The sequence below is a fragment of the Spea bombifrons genome, chromosome 8 (genome assembly GCF_027358695.1).
Source record: "Spea bombifrons isolate aSpeBom1 chromosome 8, aSpeBom1.2.pri, whole genome shotgun sequence".
Classification (NCBI taxonomy): Eukaryota; Metazoa; Chordata; class Amphibia; order Anura; family Pelobatidae; genus Spea; species Spea bombifrons.
The window spans coordinates 44,376,962-44,399,604 of NC_071094.1; the positions used below are offsets into that span (position 1 = coordinate 44,376,962).

At 43.8% G+C, this 22,643-nt stretch overlaps 1 protein-coding gene across 1 annotated transcript; it reads right to left on the reverse strand.

Annotated features, from left to right (window-relative positions):
• Window positions 1-7,316: 7,316 nt before the first annotated feature.
• LOC128503176 (leucine-rich repeat and fibronectin type III domain-containing protein 1-like protein) lies at window positions 7,317-17,639 on the reverse strand. The gene is made up of 2 exons (XM_053473209.1): window positions 16,258-17,639; window positions 7,317-8,096 (listed from the first exon to the last, which is right to left on the reverse strand). The coding sequence occupies exons 1-2, from the start codon at window positions 17,622-17,624 to the stop codon at window positions 7,577-7,579; spliced, it is 1,887 nt and encodes a 628-aa protein (XP_053329184.1). The 5' UTR covers window positions 17,625-17,639; the 3' UTR covers window positions 7,317-7,576.
• Between the last annotated feature and the right edge of the window lie 5,004 nt (window positions 17,640-22,643).

Below are 22,643 nucleotides of genomic sequence, written 5' to 3' on the forward strand. Positions count from 1 at the left end.
CGTTTTAATAATATAGAGGTCTCGTTCGCTACGGATCCTCCAATCAGCCGCCTTCTGCTAAAAAAGGCAGATCGACTTGACCAAAACACAATCATTTTGAGGTTATATTTTTGAGAGTGATATTCTATAAAGCAGCTTTATTTATGTAGGTTTTTGAAGCGGGTGTTTGAGTGGTGTTTTAATAGTGTGCTTGCTTGGTTTTTTTTTTGCCCCCCCCCCTGCTTTATGGCTCTACCTTTAACACAGCGTTTAAGACATTTGGAAGGACCCCTCGCTCCCCTTTTACGGGGGGCTTCTGCCTTGTGACCCGCATAGACATAGCTCTGAGTTTGCCTCCTGGTCACACACTGGTTCTCGGGTCGTAACTAGGGAATGATTACCGGCTTTTACAACGGAGCTGAGTGGGGGGTCCGACGATGTTACCGCGTTTCATCACTGGAGACGCTGGAGAGCGCTTTGTAAAGGAGGAGTATACTCAATGGCGCTGCAAACTGGGAAGGGCTCGACCGGCCCCCAAGGATCAGACGTGTGCCAGGCTTCGGGTAAAGCATATGTGGACCCCCAGAACACAGCATTATACCCCTTGCCCCACTTTACTGTGTGTGGCAGCAGGGGTTAATGAGCCATTCGCCATGCTCCGCGTCTTCGGCATGTGTGGCCGGGCCCTGCTGGCGCCCATCAAGGATTTTTTTTTTGGGGGGTTCACCTGAGTTAAAGGGGTAACTGAGTATTTTCTGCCTTTTAAATTGTTTACAATGGGTAGTTTTGTAACTGCTGAGTGCACCTTTTTAATTCTTTATGTTTGGAAATAATTGTTCATTGCTTTGTAATTTGATTATGAAAACTTGAATCTTTGATAAATGATAAAATATTCTTTACCGTTTTCCTGTTTTCTTTCCCTTTTTTTAACCTATTAAATAGTAACGTATAGTTTTCAATGAAATATCTTAACACCTTATCAGGTTTCCGGGCACAGCTAGTTTTTGTCTATTGTATATTATATAGATATATATCTCTATTATATAGACTGATAATGAGCCGTTGTTAACAGGACTTTTTAAGGCATCGGGCTTTCTTTTTTAATTTGCCTGAAGAAGGGACCTATGAGGTCTTGTAAGCTTACCCCCCCCCCCCGGAACCTGCAACTCAATTAAAACTTAAATAAAAGTACCTTTTTTCATGCAGCGATACGCAGAATTCCTCTCTGTGGCTCTCGAGGAGTGGAGTTTTGTAGCCCTGTCTGCGGCTCCGAGGGGTGCATTCACTAAACGGAGAGTTGGCCGTTACACCGCCGTGATTTCATTATAAGCGTCTCCTGCGTGAGCGGCTGGCCCTGTGTAATGTATAGTTAACGAAAAGATTTCATGAACGGTGATTTAAGTATACATCATGCAGGGCCGGCGAAGCAATTCCAGAATCCGTTAAAGCGTCACATTCTGGCTCTAAAGGGGCCGAGCAACTTTTATTGAGTCGATGGAGGGACTGAGCCGGTGAGAAGTATATAGTGACATTAAGGAGCCTGTGCCAGCGAGACGCTCCGTAGTCTGTCGGGCCCGGTGCCGAGGGAGGTCTCTGCGGTCCCCTGCTGGCACATGAAGCAGCTGCACTTTGGTCTAGGCCAGAATACAAAATAATGAAAAATTACCCGTCCGTGTCTACCATCGCGTGACCGAGGACCGATCTCCCACCGCCACCGGTGTCTGTGTATTAATGGCTTCGGCCACTGGGTGGCAGCGCAGGACTTCTGAGGCCTTTATTTACAGCCCCGTTCAGTTTTTAGCCGCTGTCCATGGTTCCAGTCTATGGGTTAGAATATCTATGCCATAATTGGATTTATAACTAATGCAGGAGTTGGGGTGGGGGGTTTAGAGGGTTATTTATCAGTTTTAGTTTTTGCAGTGGCCGTGACCTCGGATTTTAAAGCAGGATGGATAACCAGTCACGCGGCGCGCATGCGCAGGACTCGCTATATTTGCTTACAGGGCAGATTTCTGAGAGAGGGAATAGATTATGAGCCGCTATGATGTTTTATCGCTCTGTTCAGCTTTAAATAGTTTTCAGATCGATATCCTGAATGTCGGTAAGCATAAAGTTGCAGCTTCTTGACCGTTTTATCTGCAGGCGCATCATATTCATAGATCTTTTACACTCCGTCCTGCTGGGAAAACCTTAATCTTTCCGATTCGATATGGGAAAGAGATGTGTAGGCGTCAGCTGTCCTGAATTTGAGGGGATAGTCCTGCAGAGGAAGAGTTAGCCGCTAGGGGGCGATTAAACTGTGGGAGAACCAGAATTCCCATGATGTTCCCCGTACTTACTGCTACATAGTGGCCAAAAGGAAGGCCGTGGGGATGGGGGGGTTAGTGGTGTCTTGGGGGTGGTGGGGGGGTTAGTGGTGTCTTGGGTGGGGGTGGGGGGGTTAGTGGTGTCTTGGGTGGGGGAGGGTTTAAAGGAAGGCATTTAAAGAAACAATACACACTATATCAGGGGTGTCCAAGTTTTTTCTGCAGTGGGCCACTTCATCAGAATTGTATACGTGTGAGGGCCGCACTCATTTTTCACTGTGACAAAAAATATGGCCTTTAATACAATATGCAGATTAAAATAAAGTAAAATGACACAAAACCTTTACTCTTCCTCTCACTGATTTCTGGGCCTAGAAAGTTTTGCGACTACAAATTCAGGATTCCCTAGATTTATTCTAGGGATGAACTAAAATGAAAATTCTGGACCAAAACATTCAGGGTTCACTTAGCCAAAACCGAAAATGACCCCCACCTTTAAAAATAATAATAAAAACTCACATTTTTAATAAAAGTAGGTAACACACAATTGGACAAAATTAGCAATATGACTTGGCAACCAGTAAATGCTGGCAACCCAGGCAACCAGTAAATGCTGGTACCTAGGCATGATGGGACTGTGCTCGCTGTGATTGCTGTTAGCAATCACACTCCTATCATGCCAAGTCAGCCAGTACATGCTGGTACAGGGTGGCTGTAAGTGATGTGCAGACCCCATACTGCTGGCAGCATCACTACACAAGGGGGGCAGCTAGCTAGGTTTCAGCATGTACTGGCTGACTTGGCATGATAGGAGTGTGATTGCTAACAGTAGTCACAGTCCCATCATGCCTAGGTTCCAGCACTTACACATCCATCCAGTAAATACTGGAACCTAGGCATTATGGGACTGTGATTGCTGTCAGCAATCACACTCCTATCATGCCAAGTCAGCCAGTACATGCTGGTACAGGGTGGCTGTAAGTGCAGACCCCATACTGCTGGCAGCATCAATACACAAGGGGGGCAGCTGGCCAGGTTTCAGCATGTACTGGCTGACTTGGCATGACAGGAGTGTGATTGCTAACAGCAATCACAGTCCCATCATGTCTAGGTTCCAGCACTTACACATCCATGCTATCACACACACACACACACTCATTTATTCATATAATCATTCATTCACAGATTCATTCCCTCAATCACACACACTCATTCAAACACCCTCCCCACCTCCTTACCTGCAAGGCAGCTCCTCGATGCCGCTTACAGACTTCAGCAGGGGGCGCGGCCTCCCTCTGCCTTCTCTGCTAAAGCACAGAGGAAGTAGGATGTCACGTGAACTCCGCTTCCTCTGTGTGCAGTCCAGAAGACCCTCCCACAAGTAAGTAGCAGGGCTTGAGGTGCGGCTCGCGTAAGATCGGTTGCCCTGGCTGCCGATCTTACGCGGGCCGCACCTCGAGGTCTCGCGGGCCGCATTTGGCCCGCGGGCCGCATGTTGGACGCCCCTGCACTATATGGACAAAAGTATTGGGACACCTGACCATTACACCAGCAGGGACTTTGATGACATCACATTCTAACTACATAGACATTAATATGAAGTCGTCCCCCCTTTTGCAGCTTCCGCTCTTCTGGGAAGGATTTCCACGAGATTTTGGGGAGTTTCTGTGGGAATTTTAGCGTCAGTGGATTTCTCAACCCACCTTTGTATGATGTATGTGCCGCCGGATTCCGTTTCCACTTTTTATTATTTTTTTCTGGTCCGCTTCGGCTTTTTATCCTCCCAATTGCCAATCGGCAAGTCCTGATTTACAATAAAAGTTCAAATATAATTTCTCTTAATTCCGGGTATTCAGTGCGTCGCTCAGCAACGCAATCAATCTGATCAATCGGCAATTTATTGGAGATAAAAGGCTACGTTTCCAAAGGCGTTTATTCGGTAAAGGTGAGCGGAGGAGAAGCGTTTCCGTTCCACGCGTTATTAAACTCCCGCTAGAATGTTACCAATTACAGGAAATAATGCAGCGATTAATGTGACTTTAACATCCGCCGGCGCGCTGATTGGATGGCAGGAATTGGGGTAATTTTGGTTTCTTCTTCTGACCGTTTGGTTCGGACAAAATTTGGAGGCCTTTTTTGAGTTGGAAACAAAAGTAACCTCTTTATTTAAGTCCTGAGTCCTGAACGTACCTCTTTCACGTAACTTTGTGTCTCCTGACCCTGCTGCAGTAGCGCCGTTGTTTACTGCATGTGAGCGGCCTTAAGGAGAGACCGAGGTTTGACGCAAGGTAAGTGAGTTGCGAGAGAGAGAAGGTGTCTGTGTATGCTGCGAGTGAGTGTGTATGTTGTGAGTGAGTGTCTGTGTATGCTGCGAGTGAGTGTGTATGTTGTGAGTGAGTGTCTGTGTATGCTGCAAGTGAGTGTGTATGCTGTGAGTGAGTGTGTATACTGTGAGTGAGTGTCTGTGTATACTGTGAGTGAGTGTCTGTGTATGCTGCGAGTGAGTGTGTATGTTGTGAGTGAGTGTCTGTGTATGCTGCGAGTGAGTGTGTATGTTGTGAGTGAGTGTCTGTGTATGCTGCGAGTGAGTGTGTATGTTGTGAGTGAGTGTCTGTGTATGCTGTGAGTGTGTATGTTGAGTGAGTGTTTGTGTGGCAGAATAAGTTTGTGTGTAAGTGTCTGTTTCACTCGTCTCTCCTGAATTTTCTCTGTTTCTTTCACTTTTTCTATTCTCTCATCCGACCTCCTCCTCCTTTTCTCTTGTTTTCTTCTCTCCTTTCCTCCTCCTGTTTTCTGTCTCTCTCTCATCTCCTTCTTTTTTTCATTTCCCTTTCTTCTCCTTTGCCTTTCATCTGCTTTCCTTTCTCTTTTTTCTTGTTTCTATATTAATTTTCTTTCTCTCTTCTCTCCTTTCCCTCCTCTCATCACACCTTATTTCTTGCCTCCCCTTTTTCTCTTTTCTCCTTTCATTTGCCTTTCATTTTCTTTCTCTAATGATCAGACATTTCTGGTTATCCGAGTGTCTGGTTTACTGGCGGATCATCTTTACTCTTCCCGGAGGAAGAATAGAATTATTTAATTTCCTTGTTTATTTTTATGTAGGATAATCAAGTAACTTCCCCACTCGCAGTCGCGTAATTAAGGCCGGGTAAAAGGTTTTTCCTATTGCGTCGCTGCCAACTATCACCCGCTCATCGCATTGATTCCCGCTGGAGAAGCCGTCGCCCCTCCCCCCCCAGCTCTCCACGTGGACAGGGCTGCATTTCTGGAGTTTTATATAAAACGTCCTTTTTCTTCTTTTAGGTTTATTTGTAGACGATGTAACGTGGACAGGCTCTGGCATTTGTATGAAATGTTCTTTTACATTTTCTACCCTTTTTTCTGGTAATAACGGGTTTCTGAAATGTGGAATAATTTTCCTTTTTCGCGGCTTCTGCGTCTGATTAGAAGGCCGATAATTTTCTCGGTATTTGAGTTTTTGACGTCCGCGTCAGAGCGGCTCCCGTAGGTTTGGTATTTGGCGTCTATAAAATTCACCGTCGGCTTCGGAGCAGCAGGTCGTTCGTCACGGGACGTGGCTGACAGGTCCGTCATCCACTAAATATATATACGAGTGAAATAATCATCATCCCCTCGCGGTGCTGCCTTGATAGATATTTTTTCGGTTTAAAAATTAGCATAATAAAACTTTAATAACAATAGAAAAGAATAAGAGTAAAATCACACACCTGCGCATACGCACACACGCTCTCTCTCATGCGCTCTCTCTCACTCTCTCTCTCACTCTCTCTCACACTCGCTCTCACACTTGCTCTCATGCGCTCTCTCACACTCGCTCTCACGCTCTCATGTGACCTTGTGCCCTATTGCTGGCTATTTGCTTAACTGAGTGGGGCATTTAGGGGTTGGGGCCCAAAGAGGGACTCTGTAAATGAATCAGAGATATTTGGGAGGTATGAAGCAAACGTTTGGCCAGCAGGGGCACGCTAAGGTGTATGCGGTTAGATGGCCCTGCAGTAGTAGTACCGGCGGCAGTGCAGCAGCTCGCAGCGAGAGTGTGAGCCGCGGTGAGGACGGGGTTCTGCACCATGTAAAACGGGGGAGGAGGGAGAGCTGGCAGCTGTACTGATGATGGCAGAGGGAAGGTGTATGTGTGCGCATGTATGTAAATATGCATGTCTATGCTGTTAAAGTGAGTGTGGGTTACTGTATGGCACTAGGGTGTGCATGTGTTAGTGTATGGAGTTAGCATATGTTTGTGTGCATGTGTAAGTGTATAATGTTAGCATGAGTGTGTGTGCATGCGTGTTAGTGTATGGTGTTAGCATGAGTGTGTGTGCATGCGTGTTAGTGTATGGTGTTAGCATGAGTGTGTGTGCATGCGTGTTAGTGTATGGTGTTAGCATGAGTGTGTGTGCATGCGTGTTAGTGTATGGTGTTAGCATGAGTGTGTGTGCATGCGTGTTAGTGTATGGTGTTAGCATAAGTGTGTGTCTATGCTGTTAAAGTGAGTGTGGGTTACTGTATGGCACTAGGGTGTGCATGTGTTAGTGTATGGTGTTAGCATGAGTGTGTATGTATGTTTATGATGTTTGCATGACTGGGGCTGCTGGTATTTAGTGTGCGTTGGAGTATGGCGGTAGAGTGTTAGAGGTGAGCCTAGGGTTAGTGGTGTGAGGGAGGGGAGAGAGATTGCGTGCTGGTCAGAGTGAGTTGGTGTTAGAGCGACTCTGTGTGTCAGAATGTGCGTGTGTTTTAGCTACGGGGCGCTGAATCACCCAGGATCACCCGTAATAGCCAAACAATCCCATCGCTAAGGTTCTTATTGCATATGATATAGGACAAATGCTTTAGTTTGGCTTTAAATTAGGAGGATTAAGCGATATTACTGATTTCTCTTCACTTTGGGTGTCCATGTTTGCTGGGGGTAGAGTTAGAGGTGGGGCAGAAGCGGAGTTGGGCACCTGCTTGTTCTACGTGTCCGGCCATCAAAGTCTTCCTTTAGTTATCGTTATATACTGGGAAAGAATCTTTGTAAATCACACACTTTATGTTTAATAATATTGAACCAAAAATAGTTAAGAATGCAGTTACCATTTTTACAGATTAAAAAAATAGCTTTTTTTTTTTTGTCGTTGTAACCATTTGTTCTTAAAAATAGACAGTAGGCGTGAAACCCGCAAATGCGGCTTCTTGCATTGAAATGTCTTCGACCGTGCCACCGCCAATGGCTCCTGGTGGACGTCTTTACCGGAGGTGCGTACGTTTACCCCAGCGAGCGGTGTGTTCTGCTAGTGCGACAGAACGTCGTTTGTTATAAAGGTGGTGTCGCACGCAGTCAGCTTTTCACCTTCTGGGGTGAGGTCAACTATGGTTCTGCCTTTAACAGACGTTCCTGAGATGTCCTGCAGGACGCTGTCTCTCCTCTCGTTGAGCTTGGATGAGGAACGTCCCATCGTCCCGCTTTGGCTGCCGTTGGTCTGAGAGCACACGTTGGTCACCTTGGCCGGTTTTGCTTTGGGGTGGTTGTTGTAGACTTTGTACTTCATGAGCAGGATGAAGATAAAGACCAAAACAGAGGCCACGATGATGCCGCCGATGATGATGATCATGGTTCCACCAAGGAACTGGGCGTGGAGAGACCGGCACTGCTTGTACTCCTGCTCGGTCGTGAACTGGACGCACCCGATCACCCTGGTTGCGGTTAAGGCCGTCGTCCCGTCGTCGTACACGGCGAGGACGCAGAGATCGTAGCTGCGCGAGGACACCAGGTCGCTCAGAAAAAACGACTTGCTCGACGAGGGAATCATTCTGGGTGAAGAAAAAGCAAAAACGGTTAATTAGAAATAAACTCTCCATTTTAGGCAAATATTAAGGATATCTGCTGTTGCCGTTGACGCGAGTTCTGGTATCCACCATAGCCGGGGCATTTTATCTGAATTTGCCTCCATTACCCATGATCCCTCAGCGAAGATTACATTGGAATCCTACTGCCAGCACAAGCAGGAAGTTGTAATTGACTTCCTGGATGCTTCCGCCCGGAGAATGCATGCGCGATAGTGCTGCCCCCGGCCGTAGGGGTTGGGGGGGTATTATAGGGCTAGATGTCTGCGTGAGGGTAGAGTAGCAGCTTGACGTAAACATATATTTTTATTATTATCGTTATTATTATTAAAAAAAAGTATGAGAATTAGGCATAATCCGGAACGCGTTCGTTCCGCTTTAACAAACGGGAAGCGAGAACTTTTAATAGAACGTTCCGGAATCTCTCACGACAATTCTCAGAAGAGCTGACCCAAAGCTTTGGTGTATACATCCTAAAAAAATCCAATTACATTTAGCTCTGATCTCATTTCCCATTTCAATTAAAATTGGAAACGATGAAATTAAGAGAAATGGCGTCTAAAGAGAGGCGCATAAAATATCCAATAAACGGCCCTGCTTTCTAGACCAGCGAGCCGGCAATCACTCGGCAGAACGTTCTCAGCGCAACTTTTTCGACGGATGAAGTTGCAGAAAAGTGCGCGAGGCTTCCATCAAGAGAACATTCTATCCGTCTCACGCTATGGCCGGAACGGCCGCCTATTCGCTACGAATCGTTATATTTTTCGCTACGAATCGTTATATTTTTCGCTACGAATCGTTATATTTTTTGCTACGAATCGTTATATTTTTTGCTACGAATCGTTATATTTTTTGCTGTAGGGTGTTGCTTTTCTCACCTCTTATCCAACATGAGCCTAACGAGACCTGTGAAGGTCCCTCAGCGGGGGAGTCGAAAAGATACATATTATATATATAAAAGTGCCAAAAAAAAATTAAACAAAAATCAGCATTTTTTAATTTGTGTGAAATTTGAAGGTTTGTTCAAAAATTACTCAAATTACTTTGAAGGTCCGTGAATGTTGGGGGCCAACGATTCCCGCTCATTATATTGGGGCGAATCTGAACATCTCTCTGTTGCCCGTTGCATGAACCTCCTCGGTCTCTGCTTTGCCTGTTGTGATAATATGTAAGGACGAGGCCCTATGGGAGTCTATCCCCTGATGGTGGGCCTGACTGGACGCTCGTATGGGGTCTATTCTCTCTGACAGAAGCAATCGGCAACTAATGTAGGTCACAAAAATTGCTAAAAAAGCCAAACCATATCGAATATCCCCCCCAAAAGCTTAAGTTTGGCTACTCAGAGAAACCTTGAGAGTGTGTGCTTGTCAGTCAGTGGGGGTTGGAGCGACTCTGTGTGTTAGGATGTGTCTGTGCGCGTTTGAGATGAATCCCCCTTAACAGCCAAACCATCTGCTTCGGGTGGCCATTTTGAGAAGCTGCGGTCGGAAGATGTAGGGGGTTCTCCGTAATCGCAAAGACTATCCAGCCTTACATCTCAACGCATCTGTCTCGTGCTACTTAGCCATCGGTAACCATGGCAACAACCGGACCCGCATCTCCCCGGGTGCCGTGATGTTTAAGTGCACTTTGGAGGTTAAGTCGGCCTCTTTGGGGGGGGTGGGGGGGGCTGAGCTATCCAGTTAGAAGCGAAATAAATTCCTCAGTGTCTCTTCTACCCACTCACCACTCACCGAGCTCGTTCACCTTTTGTGAGTGGCTTTTTTTTTAGGGGAAGAAAGTCTTAGAATCGTTCATTTCGGGTTTCCCGTGGCTGGAAAGCGTTACCTATTGTCTGCCGAACGCTTCTTTCACCGCTGCCCCGTCTTAATCCTCCTCTCCTGCACAATGTGGAAATTAGCACCCCGCCGAGCAATTTCTTCTATTCTTTCAAGAAGTATTTTTTTTTTTTCTTTTAAAGCTAATTTGACATTTTTTTTTTTTTTTTTCCGCCAGAACACAATTGACTAGAAATGTTATTTGTTTCCGTCTCGCTGCCTCGATTTCTCTGGTGAAAAAAGAGAGCGGTTTGGGTCTGCGTGTATCTGCGTGCGTTAAACTGTCGCATATTACGGAATTATTATCGTTTTATTTAAAAATTGCCGCATTCTCGTTGGACGATACGGAGTCTCCGGCGAAAACTTCCAAATGAAGGGATCGTGTCAGGTTATCGACTAAAAAAAACCTCATAATTATTATTACCGAACACGTTTAAGTCACTTATGTCACTGTAACAAAGCATCACTATCTAACAGAGTTTGCTCCTCAAAAGACATCTACAGCATCTACATCCGGCTCCTCCCCCTCCTTACCGCGGAGCGCCGGAATCTGATGTCATACCCCTACACCCCATGACTTAAAGGGCCACAGCTCCTTTTAAAGCAGTCTAAGTGGGCCAGATGGGGAGATCTGGGAGATCTCCCTTGCAAACCGGGGGGCCCAATCCCTCAGAAGGCCAATCTGCCCTCCCCCATCCTAGTTTGGCATCCCTGGACCTGCCACCCTAGTCTCCCTCGGACAGAACACGTCGCTGGCAACATTAGATAATTCTGAAAACATACCTTTTTTGTATTCTAATATTTTAATTGTCATCATAATTTGTGTTCTCAAACAGATATATTTGGGAAAGCGCCGCGTTAACCGCTCCAGAACCCATTTATTATATTAATTCGCACTTTTCAGATATAAACCCCGATCTCGCGATCTGACATCTTAATTGGATCACCGCTGAATAAAATAATCTTTATCAAATCCCCGCGATTCGCAGATATTTCGCTGCGTGCGTTAATTAAAGCGACGCTTCATAAACCCAAGTTTAGCGAGTTACGCTTTATCATGTTACCAAATGATTAATTACAGCGCCGATTAGTAAAAAAAAGTACAAAATTCTATCATTTCGAAGGAATTGATTTTTTTTCCGTAAAGTTTTTTTTTTTTTGGTGACAAATTAATTTGTTTTCCTAATTTAATGTTTTTCTGCATTCTAAGTGATATTTAAAGAGGCACTTTTGGTTTAGGGGCGTGGTTAGGGTGGGGTTGGGGCGGGGCCTTGCCACAACCTCTTGTGTGACTTTGTGAAAATAGCGTTTTTTTGTCAAAGTCGTTACTTTTTATTAGAAGAACGGAGAGGTGCCTTATAGGGAGGGAAGGGTCTGTGTTCCCCCGTGTGCTTGTCATATAGGGGTTTATTCACTAAACGGGAGCTTAGACGAACATTTTTAACAAGAAGAGCTGAACTGTTAAATTATTAAATTTAGCACAAGAAAAAATGAAATTCTCCTTAAAAAGGGCATCACAAAACTTTAATGAAATCACCATAAATTAGAAATATCCCCCTGCTTCTTAGTCTTTCATTAAAGTCACATTCCTTTCAGACACGGAGGCAGCCATTGTGGGATATTTGGGCCCCGCCCCCTTTGCTCGCAGACCTCACTCTTGAGTTCAGGGTTTTTCACGTGAATTTATATACTTCACAAAAAAAGAGGTAATTCAGAGAATGTCAACCCTCGGGAATATTTTTTTTATAGAAATTGTTTTAGAAGAGAAGCTTTATTCCTAAATGTAAAAGCTAGAAAAAATAATAAAAATCCGTGAGTCATATTTCCATTCGAACAAAAGGGGGAGGCAAGCGGTACAAAAATGTATGAAAAATATGAGCTTGATATGAAAAAAAGCTGTTTTGAAAAATAGTGCAATTTTCTGGTACGAAAAATAATTGGGGTTATTGTATTATTACATTTAATTAAATATTTCAAATAAATATGCCCAGTTTATTTCGCGGATGATTTATATAGCGGGGGCTTTGAGGACTTGTAGCTTGTAAATTGGATAATGGGGGGGGGTGATTAAGACGGTAACCACATGCTTTTAAGACGTGTTGTTTAGGGCCGTCACCCCGCTGGGGTTTCAGGATATCTCTAATTAACAGGGACTGTCTCTTTAACCCATTAAACACGTCGCTGTCATTAGGTCGCCTTACACGGCGCTGTCTCTTTAATCCATTAAACACGTTGCTGTCATTAGGTCACTTTACACGGGACTGTCTCTTTAACCCATTAAACGCGGCGCTGTCATTAGGTCACTTTACACGGGACTGTCTCTTTAACCCATTAAACACATCGCTGTCATTAGGTCACTTTACACGGGACTGTCTCTTTAACCCATTAAACACCTCGCTGTCATTAGGTCTCTTTAACCCATTAAACACGTCGCTATCATTAGGTCGCTTTACACGGGACTGTCTCTTTAATCCATTAAACACGTTGCTGTCATTAGGTCACTTTACACGGGACTGTCTCTTTAACCCATTAAACGCGGCGCTGTTATTAGGTCACTTTACACAGGACTGTCTCTTTAACCCATTAAACACATTGCTGTCATTAGGTCACTTTACACGGGACTGTCTCTTTAACCCATTAAACACATCGCTGTCATTAAGTCACTTTACACGGGACTGTCTCTTTAACCCATTAAACACGTCGCTGTCATTAGGTCACTTTACATGGGACTGTCTCTTTAACCCATTAAACACATCGCTGTCATTAGGTCACTTTACACGGGACTGTCTCTTTAACCCATTAAACACCTCGCTGTCATTAGATCACTTTACATGGGACTGTCTCTTTAACCCATTAAACACCTCGCTGTCATAAGGCCACTTTACACGGGACTGTCTCTTTAACCCATTAAACACGTCGCTGTCATTAGGTCGCTTTACACGGGACTGTCTCTTTAACCCATTAAACACATCGCTGTCATTAAGTCACTTTACACGGGACTGTCTCTTTAACCCATTAAACACGTCGCTGTCATTAGGTCACTTTACATGGGACTGTCTCTTTAACCCATTAAACACATCGCTGTCATTAAGTCACTTTACACGGGACTGTCTCTTTAACCCATTAAACACGTCGCTGTCATTAGGTCACTTTACACGGGACTGTCTCTTTAACCCATTAAACACATCGCTGTCATTAGGTCACTTTACACGGGACTGTCTCTTTAACCCATTAAACACCTCGCTGTCATTAGATCACTTTACATGGGACTGTCTCTTAACAAAAAATGTCGGGGCCATTCTGAGCGCAGCTAGTTATATTTTTAACGTTGGCACCACTTTATCCTTTCCTGTATAGGTCATCACACAGAGGATGTGTCAGCCTCTCAGCAGAGGTGGTAGGAGTTAATAAGCTGAAAGAGGCTGAAGATAAATAGGGAAGTCGCCTTGCTGTAAATGATGGATGAGATCTTCTCTGTTTTGTTACCTAGGGACTTGGCAAACTGGCTGAGCAAGCGCTTTCTGTCCGCAGTCACAGCATGGCGATCACTGTCAGCCAGCAGAGAAGAAAGACGGGCTAAGGATTGGCTGCTGATGATGTCATAGCTCCTTTTTTATTTGTTGAATATGGGTTTTGGACAGCAGATAGGTGGAACAGCCTCCCAGCAGAAGTGGCAAGGGAATCTGAACATGCACAGGATAGATGTCTGGCTCCTGAATCTAGTTTACTAAACATCACCAGCAATGTGTCCATGAACCCCCTGGTACTTAAAGAGTTAAGGGGGATTCGCTTTGCGCTCTTCAGGCTGACTCCGCACAACAAGGTCCTGATATTATTGCATAATGCCACAAGCTGCCGGGGGGTCAGAGGTCACGCCAGGCTAATGAGTTAATCTGTTGGGCGCCCCGTCTCCGGGGTGTTATTGACCTGCCGTTCGATTCATCGCTGGAAGAGTTTGGAGGAATTTCTATCAAAATGTACATTTTATGTTAATTCATGTAAATATATGCGCATAAATATTAACTCCATTTCTCGGGTAAATAATGCTTTCGAGCGCCGAAGATCTTTACTTTTATTACTTAATAAGCAACCAAATTGTTCCTAATTTCAAAAGAAATAAGAAAAGTGGTTTAACCCTTTCCAAGTGCACTGGCATTCATACTCCTCCCTGTAACCCCTCCAATTACCTCATATACCCCTCCAATTACCCCATATACCCCTCCAATTACCCCATATACCCTTCCCTATAACCCCCCAATTACCCCATATCATTTCGGTGGCCCTTAGAAAGATGAGAGAATGTGGAAAATACAAGAAAACTTAGGGGAAAAAATGAAGGATAAAAAAATATTACAGAATCAGCATGAAGTTTTATAATCTTGCTGATAAACGAGGAAACTACGGAGAACGGAGGAAAGTTTTCCATCCGACAAAAGAAGGATTATCCGGAATATTAAATAATTCACGTTCCACCAGCGTTCCGATGCCAAATCCGGCCAACTGTCTTCCTCCGCATCGATTTTGTTTCAGTAACGTCGAGAGTTCACGGCGCAAAAGCCTACAAAGCTAATGAACTGGAGATAGGGGGGGGCGGCAGGGGGTAATAATACGAGACGGGACGTCAACGTCTGGCAGCAGCGAGGCTCGTGACGTGAAACGTATCTCATAGGAAACATCGAGTCGCGTTCTGTGGACCCGAGGTGACCTTGGAGGAGCCGGTTTCTCAGGGCCGCGTGTTAGGTTTGCGCATGCCCCGTTTAGATCCCCTCACTGTATTAGCCTCTACCACCTCTGCTGGGAGGCTGTTCCATTAATCTACCACCCTTTTGGTAAAGTAAAACTTTCTTAAGCAATAAATAAATAAAACCTCTCCTCTTGCTTTCGATATCCAGGTATATTTTCTAGGAATGATGGTTTAAGTAGTTGAACTATTGGGTCGCAGTGAAAAAAAATAAATCAATATTAAAAAGTGCATTATCCTCGTCCACAATGTCATCTCTACGAGTGGCGATTTTATCTCGCCGTTTTCCCTTTCTGTAAAGTGGATCGGCCTCATATACAATAATCTCGCTCTGATAATTGTATTACTCGCCGAATGAGACTCATTTGACTTTGATCCCTCTCAGCTTCAGGCGGAATTAAATGGATTACCGGCCTTCCCAGAGAGGGTGCATGCGAGTTCACTTATTTACCTTTCTCTACCCCGGGCAGGGTTTCTAATTATTGCCCCGGCCCCCAAATCCTCTCGGCTTCTTTACTTTGCCGGTCTCTGCCGGGCATCTGCCCCGTCGCCCACCCCCGGTTACTCTGTTTATGTATATGAAGGAAGAGCGGCATTTCATCCAGACCCTGTATAAAAGGTTAATAAAAAAAGAAGAGGCCTCTCCCTATAACCCCCCCTATTACTCCATATTACCCCTCCCTATAACCCCCCCTATTACTTCATATACCCCTCCCCAGAACCCCCCTCTTACTCCATATACCCCTCCCTATAACCCCCCTCTTACTCCATATACCCCTCCCTATAACCCCCTATTACTCCATATTACCCCTCCCTATAACCCCCCTATTACTCCATATACCCCTCCCTATACCCCCCCTATTACTCCATATACCCCTCCCCATAACCCCCCTCTTACTCCATATACCCCTCCCTATAACCCCCTATTACTCCATATACCCCTCCCTATAACCCCCTCCTATTACTCCCAATAACTTATTTGTATTTTATTTTTTTAACCCCTACATAGCCTTAACTCTAACTAACCCCCACTACACTAACTACTCAATGTTAAAATATTAAAACTTAATATTAAATATTAAAACCTACAATTAAATATTAATATTAAAACTTAAAAGCCTACTTAAAAACATTTATACATTTTTAAACCTGGATCTTGGGACCCGGGGAATCGCCGCTTCTTACCGTTCTCGCCAGCTCACGATCGCAACGAGGAGAGAGACGGAGAACAGAGACAGACGGCGCTTGTGAGCACCTAACTGTATCAGTGCATGTGACGTCACTGGTCACAAAGGGGTTAATATGTCAAAACGTACTCCTTGAACCTATAATTCAATATATTAGCTCTGATGACGTATTTAATTGGTACAACAGAGTAATAATTTAACCGATTAAACAGGTCCATGTCATCAGGTCACCACTTTACATGGGACTATCCCTTTTTCAGCGTGTCATCATCATCATTAGGCAATGCTGATGTCATATACGGTTTCCCCACACAACATTTCACGCTCGTTACTTGTGCTGTATCCTCAAAAGCCTCAAAGGCAAGCAGCGCTGATACAGTTACCTGTAAATAAGGATGTCGTCCGACGAGCTGTTGTACTGAATCTGGTACATCCTTATGCCGGGGATGTGACTCTGGGGAGGCCACTGGATAAGAGCGGAAGATGAGGTCAGCTCTGCAACCACAACCTTCTTATCGTGGAGAGTTTTAGTTTCATTGGACTTGGCAGGCGTCAGTATATCTGAAAGCCCTGACTCCCCTTCCTTATCGCAGCTCGTGCTGTTGGCGAGATTAGGGAATGGGTTGACAATGAGTTCCATGTTGGCCGTCGATTCCCCTGCGGGATTCGATGCAATGCAGGTGAAGTTTCCACGGTCGGCGTAGAGGGTAGTCAGGATATCCAGAGTCCCGTTATCGTATGAAATAGTCCTACTGCTATTTGAGACCAACTTCCCATCAGGTGAAATCCATCGCACGTAGGGATCGGGATCTCCGACGGCTTTGCACTTCAGTGAGACACTTTGACCCTCCATGACCACCTGCTTAGAAGTTCGATGCGTTATCATGGGCGATTCGCACACAAACTCCTCTTCTTTTATAGACCAGAAATACTTGCCCATCAGTTCCGCAGGCGAAGCACAAGTTTCCAGGTCATCTTCTCTGGTTAGACGTCTAAGCCACATCAGCTCACAGTTGCAATGAAGTGGGTTCCCACCAAAGCTGAGAACCAGCGAGGTCAGCGGGGAACCTTTAGATTTGGCATACACAGGAATTCTAGAAAACAAAGGGTCAGGGGGGATCTTCTTCAGCTTGTTGGAGGTCATGTCCAATCGAGCCAGCTTGTGTAGGTTAGAGAAAATCCCTTCAGGAACATAATCGATGAGGTTGTGATCTAACCCCACCGTGTTGACGCTCGAAAGTCTACCAATGGTCTCCCAGGGTATATTCACTAGATTGTTATAGGATAAGTCTAGATCTTCCAGCGTGTCTATGAAATCATCAAATGATCCTGGAGCAATGTAATGTAGCTGATTGTTGCTCAAGATCAAATGTCGGAGGTTAAAAAGACCCTTAAAATGTTCTTCGTTGATAGAAGTCAACCTGTTACTATCCAAGTGCAAGGCGTGGAGGCCCTTGAGATCGTAGAACGCGTAAGGCATGAGCTGACTGATGGTGTTCCTGGAAAGAGTTAAGTGAATGAGTTCCGTCATGTTAGCGAAGTCTTTTTTTCTAAGGGTGGTTATGAAATTGTCCATGAGTCTCAGCTCTGCCGTCCTCCTGTCGATGGTGGGCGGCACAAACAGAAGGCCGGTCTTGGTGCAGAGGATGGTGAAAGATGGAGACACGTTTTGGCACGAGCATCTCTTGGGACACATCATGGCCTTCAGAGATGTGCTTATCATCAGCAAGCAAATGGCCAACCTTTCCATGGTCAGGTGTATAACCTGTAAATGAAGCAGAGGACAGGTTAATTACTGGATGTGACAGATCAACAAAGCATGGCGGAGCTGTTTCTACTACTGGTCCCGGACAGCAACCACATGTAGATAAGATAATCACATATGAATCTTACTGGGGTCAGGACTTAGGATATCCAATGTTTATTTTACCTTTTTTGGGGAATAAAAGCGTCATTTCAGTTAAAAAAAGAGATAATATTAGAAATTGGCAACGAGAACAATGGTCAATATCTATACATTTGTGGCGCTTCTTTGTTTTTGACCGCCGTGATCTCGTAGACCCGTAGAGTATTTACGAGCGCCCCTGCTTGAACTCTGCTGCCAACATGTTTAGTGACCAATCGACCTGATTTAAAATTAAATAAATGTGATCAGACATGGAGGATCCGGTCGCGGTGCAGTAGCTGAGGTCGGACACTAGGTGGCAGTATGCCACCATCGCCTCGGCGGTGTGGGGACCGGTGGATTTGGCTGGCGTTATTTTCTGCCCAGATTTACGGGGGCTGCTTGGTTCGAGCTGGTAAATGCTTGCGTGGCAAACTATCAAAGTACGCTGCAGTATCCTGGCTCCGCGCTATCGCCTGAGGTTCTGGACATGCGGTAATTGACAGCAGACGCTAAGCTTTTAACACATCAGCTCTCACTTTGAAATCATAGAGACACTTGTACGTTGTGAGTGACGATAAGGAGCTTGAGGACCACCTGCTCTGCTTTTTCTCCCGCATGCATCAAACACAAGAGTTTGTCAACATTTAAACAGCCTTTTATCTGCAGACGTTGGTTTCTGCCACCGCACCGGGGGAGAGCTTCTCTGCATCTACTGCAATTGCTGATACGATAACTTTGTATCTTTCCGAGCTCCAATGCTTTTTGCGTTACTATATAAACAGGGTTGTTTCTATCTTGGCTGCTGCCCTTGGGCTGACTAAGGGCAGTGACAAAGCTGCCCCCTCTCTGCCACGGCCCCTAATGCTGAGTGCTGATATATGATGTCATAACCTTTCTCTCCGCCTGTTAAAGATGCACAGCGCCAGGCAGATGGAAGCTATGAATGCTATAATTAGCCGTATAACTAATCCCGTCCTTATAACCCGTTATATCCCTGTATATTCCTCATATTATATATTATATACTCTCCGGCCGTATAACTAATCCCGTCCTTATAACCCGTTATATCCTGTATATTCCTCATATTATATATTATATACTCTCCGGCCGTATAACTAATCCCGTCCTTATAACCCGTTATATCCTGTATATTCCTCATATTATATATTATATACTCTCCCCCTGTATAACTAATCCCGTCCTTATAACCCGTTATATCCTGTATATTCCTCATATTATATATTATATACTCTCCCCCGTATAACTAATCCCGTCCTTATAACCCGTTATATTTCTCATATTATATATTATATACTCTCCCCCGTATAACTAATCCCCTCCTTATTACCCGTTATATACTGTATATTCCTCATATTATATATTATATACTCTCCCCCCGTATAACTAATCCCGTCCTTATAACCCGTTATATCCCTGTATATTCCTCATATTATATATTATATACTCTCCGGCCGTATAACTAATCCCGTCCTTATAACCCGTTATATCCCTGTATATTCCTCATATTATATATTATATACTCTCCGGCCGTATAACTAATCCCGTCCTTATAACCCGTTATATCCTGTATATTCTTCATATTATATATTATATACTCTCCAGTCCTATAACTAATCCCGTCCTTATAACCCGTTATATCCCTGTATATTCCTCATATTATATATTATATACTCTCCGACCCGTATAACTAATCCCGTCCTTATAACCCGTTATATCCCTGTATATTCCTCATATTATATATTATATACTCTCCGGCCGTATAACTAATCCCGTCCTTATAACCCGTTATATCCTGTATATTCCTCATATTATATATTATATACTCTCCATCCCGTATAACTAATCCTGTCCTTATAACCCGTTATATCCTGTATATTCCTCATATTATATATTATATACTCTCCGGCCGTATAACTAATCCCGTCCTTATAACCCGTTATATCCTGTATATTCCTCATATTATATATTATATACTCTCCGGCCGTATAACTAATCCCGTCCTTATAACCCGTTATATCCCTGTATATTCCTCACATTATATATTATATACTCCCCCCCCCGTATAACTAATCCCGTCCTTATAACCCGTTATATCCTGTATATTCCTCATATTATATATTATATACTCTCCGGCCGTATAACTAATCCCGTCCTTATAACCCGTTATATCCTGTATATTCCTCATATTATATATTATATACTCTCCGGCCGTATAACTAATCCCGTCCTTATAACCCGTTATATCCTGTATATTCCTCATATTATATATTATATACTCTCCGGCCGTATAACTAATCCCATCCTTATAACCCGTTATATCCCTCTATATTCCTCATATTATATATTATATACTCTCCGGCCGTATAACTAATCCTGTCCTTATAACCCGTTATATCCCTGTATATTCCTCATATTATATATTATATACTCTCCCCCCGTATAACTAATCCCATCCTTATAACCCGTTATATCCCTGTATATTCCTCATATTATATATTATATACTCTCCCCCGTATAACTAATCCCGTCCTTATAACCCGTTATATCCTGTATATTCCTCATATTATATATTATATACTCTCCGGCCGTATAACTAATCCCGTCCTTATAACCCGTTATATCCCTGTATATTCCTCATATTATATATTATATACTCTCCGGCCGTATAACTAATCCCGTCCTTATAACCCATTATATCCTGTATATTCCTCATATTATATATTATATACTCTCCCCCGTATAACTAATCCCGTCCTTATAACCCGTTATATCCCTGTATATTCCTCATATTATATATTATATACTCTCCGGCCGTATAACTAATCCCGTCCTTATAACCCGTTATATCCTGTATATTCCTCATATTATATATTATATACTCTCCCCCGTATAACTAATTCCGTCCTTATAACCCGTTATATCCTGTATATTCCTCATATTATATATTATATACTCTCCCCCGTATAACTAATCCCATCCTTATAACCCGTTATATCCCTGTATATTCCTCATATTATATATTATATACTCTCCGGCCGTATAACTAATTCCGTCCTTATAACCCGTTATATCCTGTATATTCCTCATATTATATATTATATACTCTCCCCCGTATAACTAATCCCGTCCTTATAACCCGTTATATCCCTGTATATTCCTCATATTATATATTATATACTCTCCGGCCGTATAACTAATCCCGTCCTTATAACCCGTTATATCCCTGTATATTCCTCATATTATATATTATATACTCTCCGGCCGTATAACTAATCCCGTCCTTATAACCCGTTATATCCTGTATATTCCTCATATTATATATTATATACTCTCCGGCCGTATAACTAATCCCGTCCTTATAACCCGTTATATCCCTGTATATTCCTCATATTATATGCTCTCCGGCCGTATAACTAATCCCGTCCTTATAACCCGTTATATCCCTGTATATTCCTCATATTATATATTATATACTCTCCGGCCGTATAACTAATCCCGTCCTTATAACCCGTTATATCCCTGTATATTCCTCATATTATATATTATATACTCTCCGGCCGTATAACTAATCCCGTCCTTATAACCCGTTAGTTATATCCTGTATATTCCTCATATTATATATTATATACTCTCCGGCCGTATAACTAATCCCGTCCTCATAACCCGTTAGTTATATCCTGTATATTCCTCATATTATATATTATATACTGTATTATACGCTATATGTAGCGCCACCTATGGGTATGTCCAGAAATGAAGCATTACGATCTATTCCGTTTCCTTCTCTCCGGCTTAATGAAGCAACCATCGGACAGAACAAATTTCAGGGTCCAAGTTGCCGCTCAGCCCTCACCTCTAATGATGCCTGAAATCGAGCGCCCGTCCTGATTCACGACGTCGGATTATTCTTAACCCTTCGAAACGCCGGCATTTATTTAGTCTTCTGGCTAATTTGAAAGCGATTCGAATCGATCGGTGATAAAATATTACTGCAATCTCACGTGGAGACAGCGCGTTATACGAGGTCCGGATGTACGCGGCGTATGGAAGTAGCTCTCCTGGCGTATTAATGAACGGCGGCGATCGATCAGTCATCGGAAACCAACCATATGTGTGATGCTGTCAATAAAAGCCATTAGTGCACAGAGATATTTACCAGCTGGTTTGAGGCTCACAAAGCTATTCGCTTCCCCGACGTGATACTCATTACGGCAGATCCATCACGAGCCACTCTACGTGATAACATTATGGCCTCTAGCTGTTTTATTGCCCACGCTACGGGAGGCAGAATTAAGGACAATTCCCCCCATTTTTTTTTGATGGAGAGACATTCTCTAAAGCCTGTGATCACTGGATAAGTGACTTTCAGCAAATAACATCTACCTTTCAAATAGCGTCGAACTTTTTTATTCTAAAAAAACTCCGAAAGGGCGGTAGATAAATGGAACAGCCTCCCAGCAGAGGTGGTAGAGGCTAACACAGTGAGGGGATTCAAACATGCATGGGATGATGAAGGTTTGGGTCCTTCTCTTCGCTATATCACTGAACATTCTGTTGTAGGTCATTGGAACTCGCTGCAGACCCCAGAGACCCTATTGCTTTCCGTTCCTTCTATCAGATGCTGAATGTATTATTCCGCCCCGCACACTCGCATAACTTTGCATTGCTCATCGCCGTATAAAACACCAATTAGAGGAGAGAGCCGGCGTCTGCGCGGTCGTTTATCTTCAGACGGCAGCCCATTGTTTCCCCAAATAAAGGCTTCATTGTTACAGCTTCTCCTTCCGCTTTTAGTGCCCTTTAGTCTTTGATGGTCGCTATAAATTTTGGTGTTAAAAAGACACATTTCTGCCATTCCTC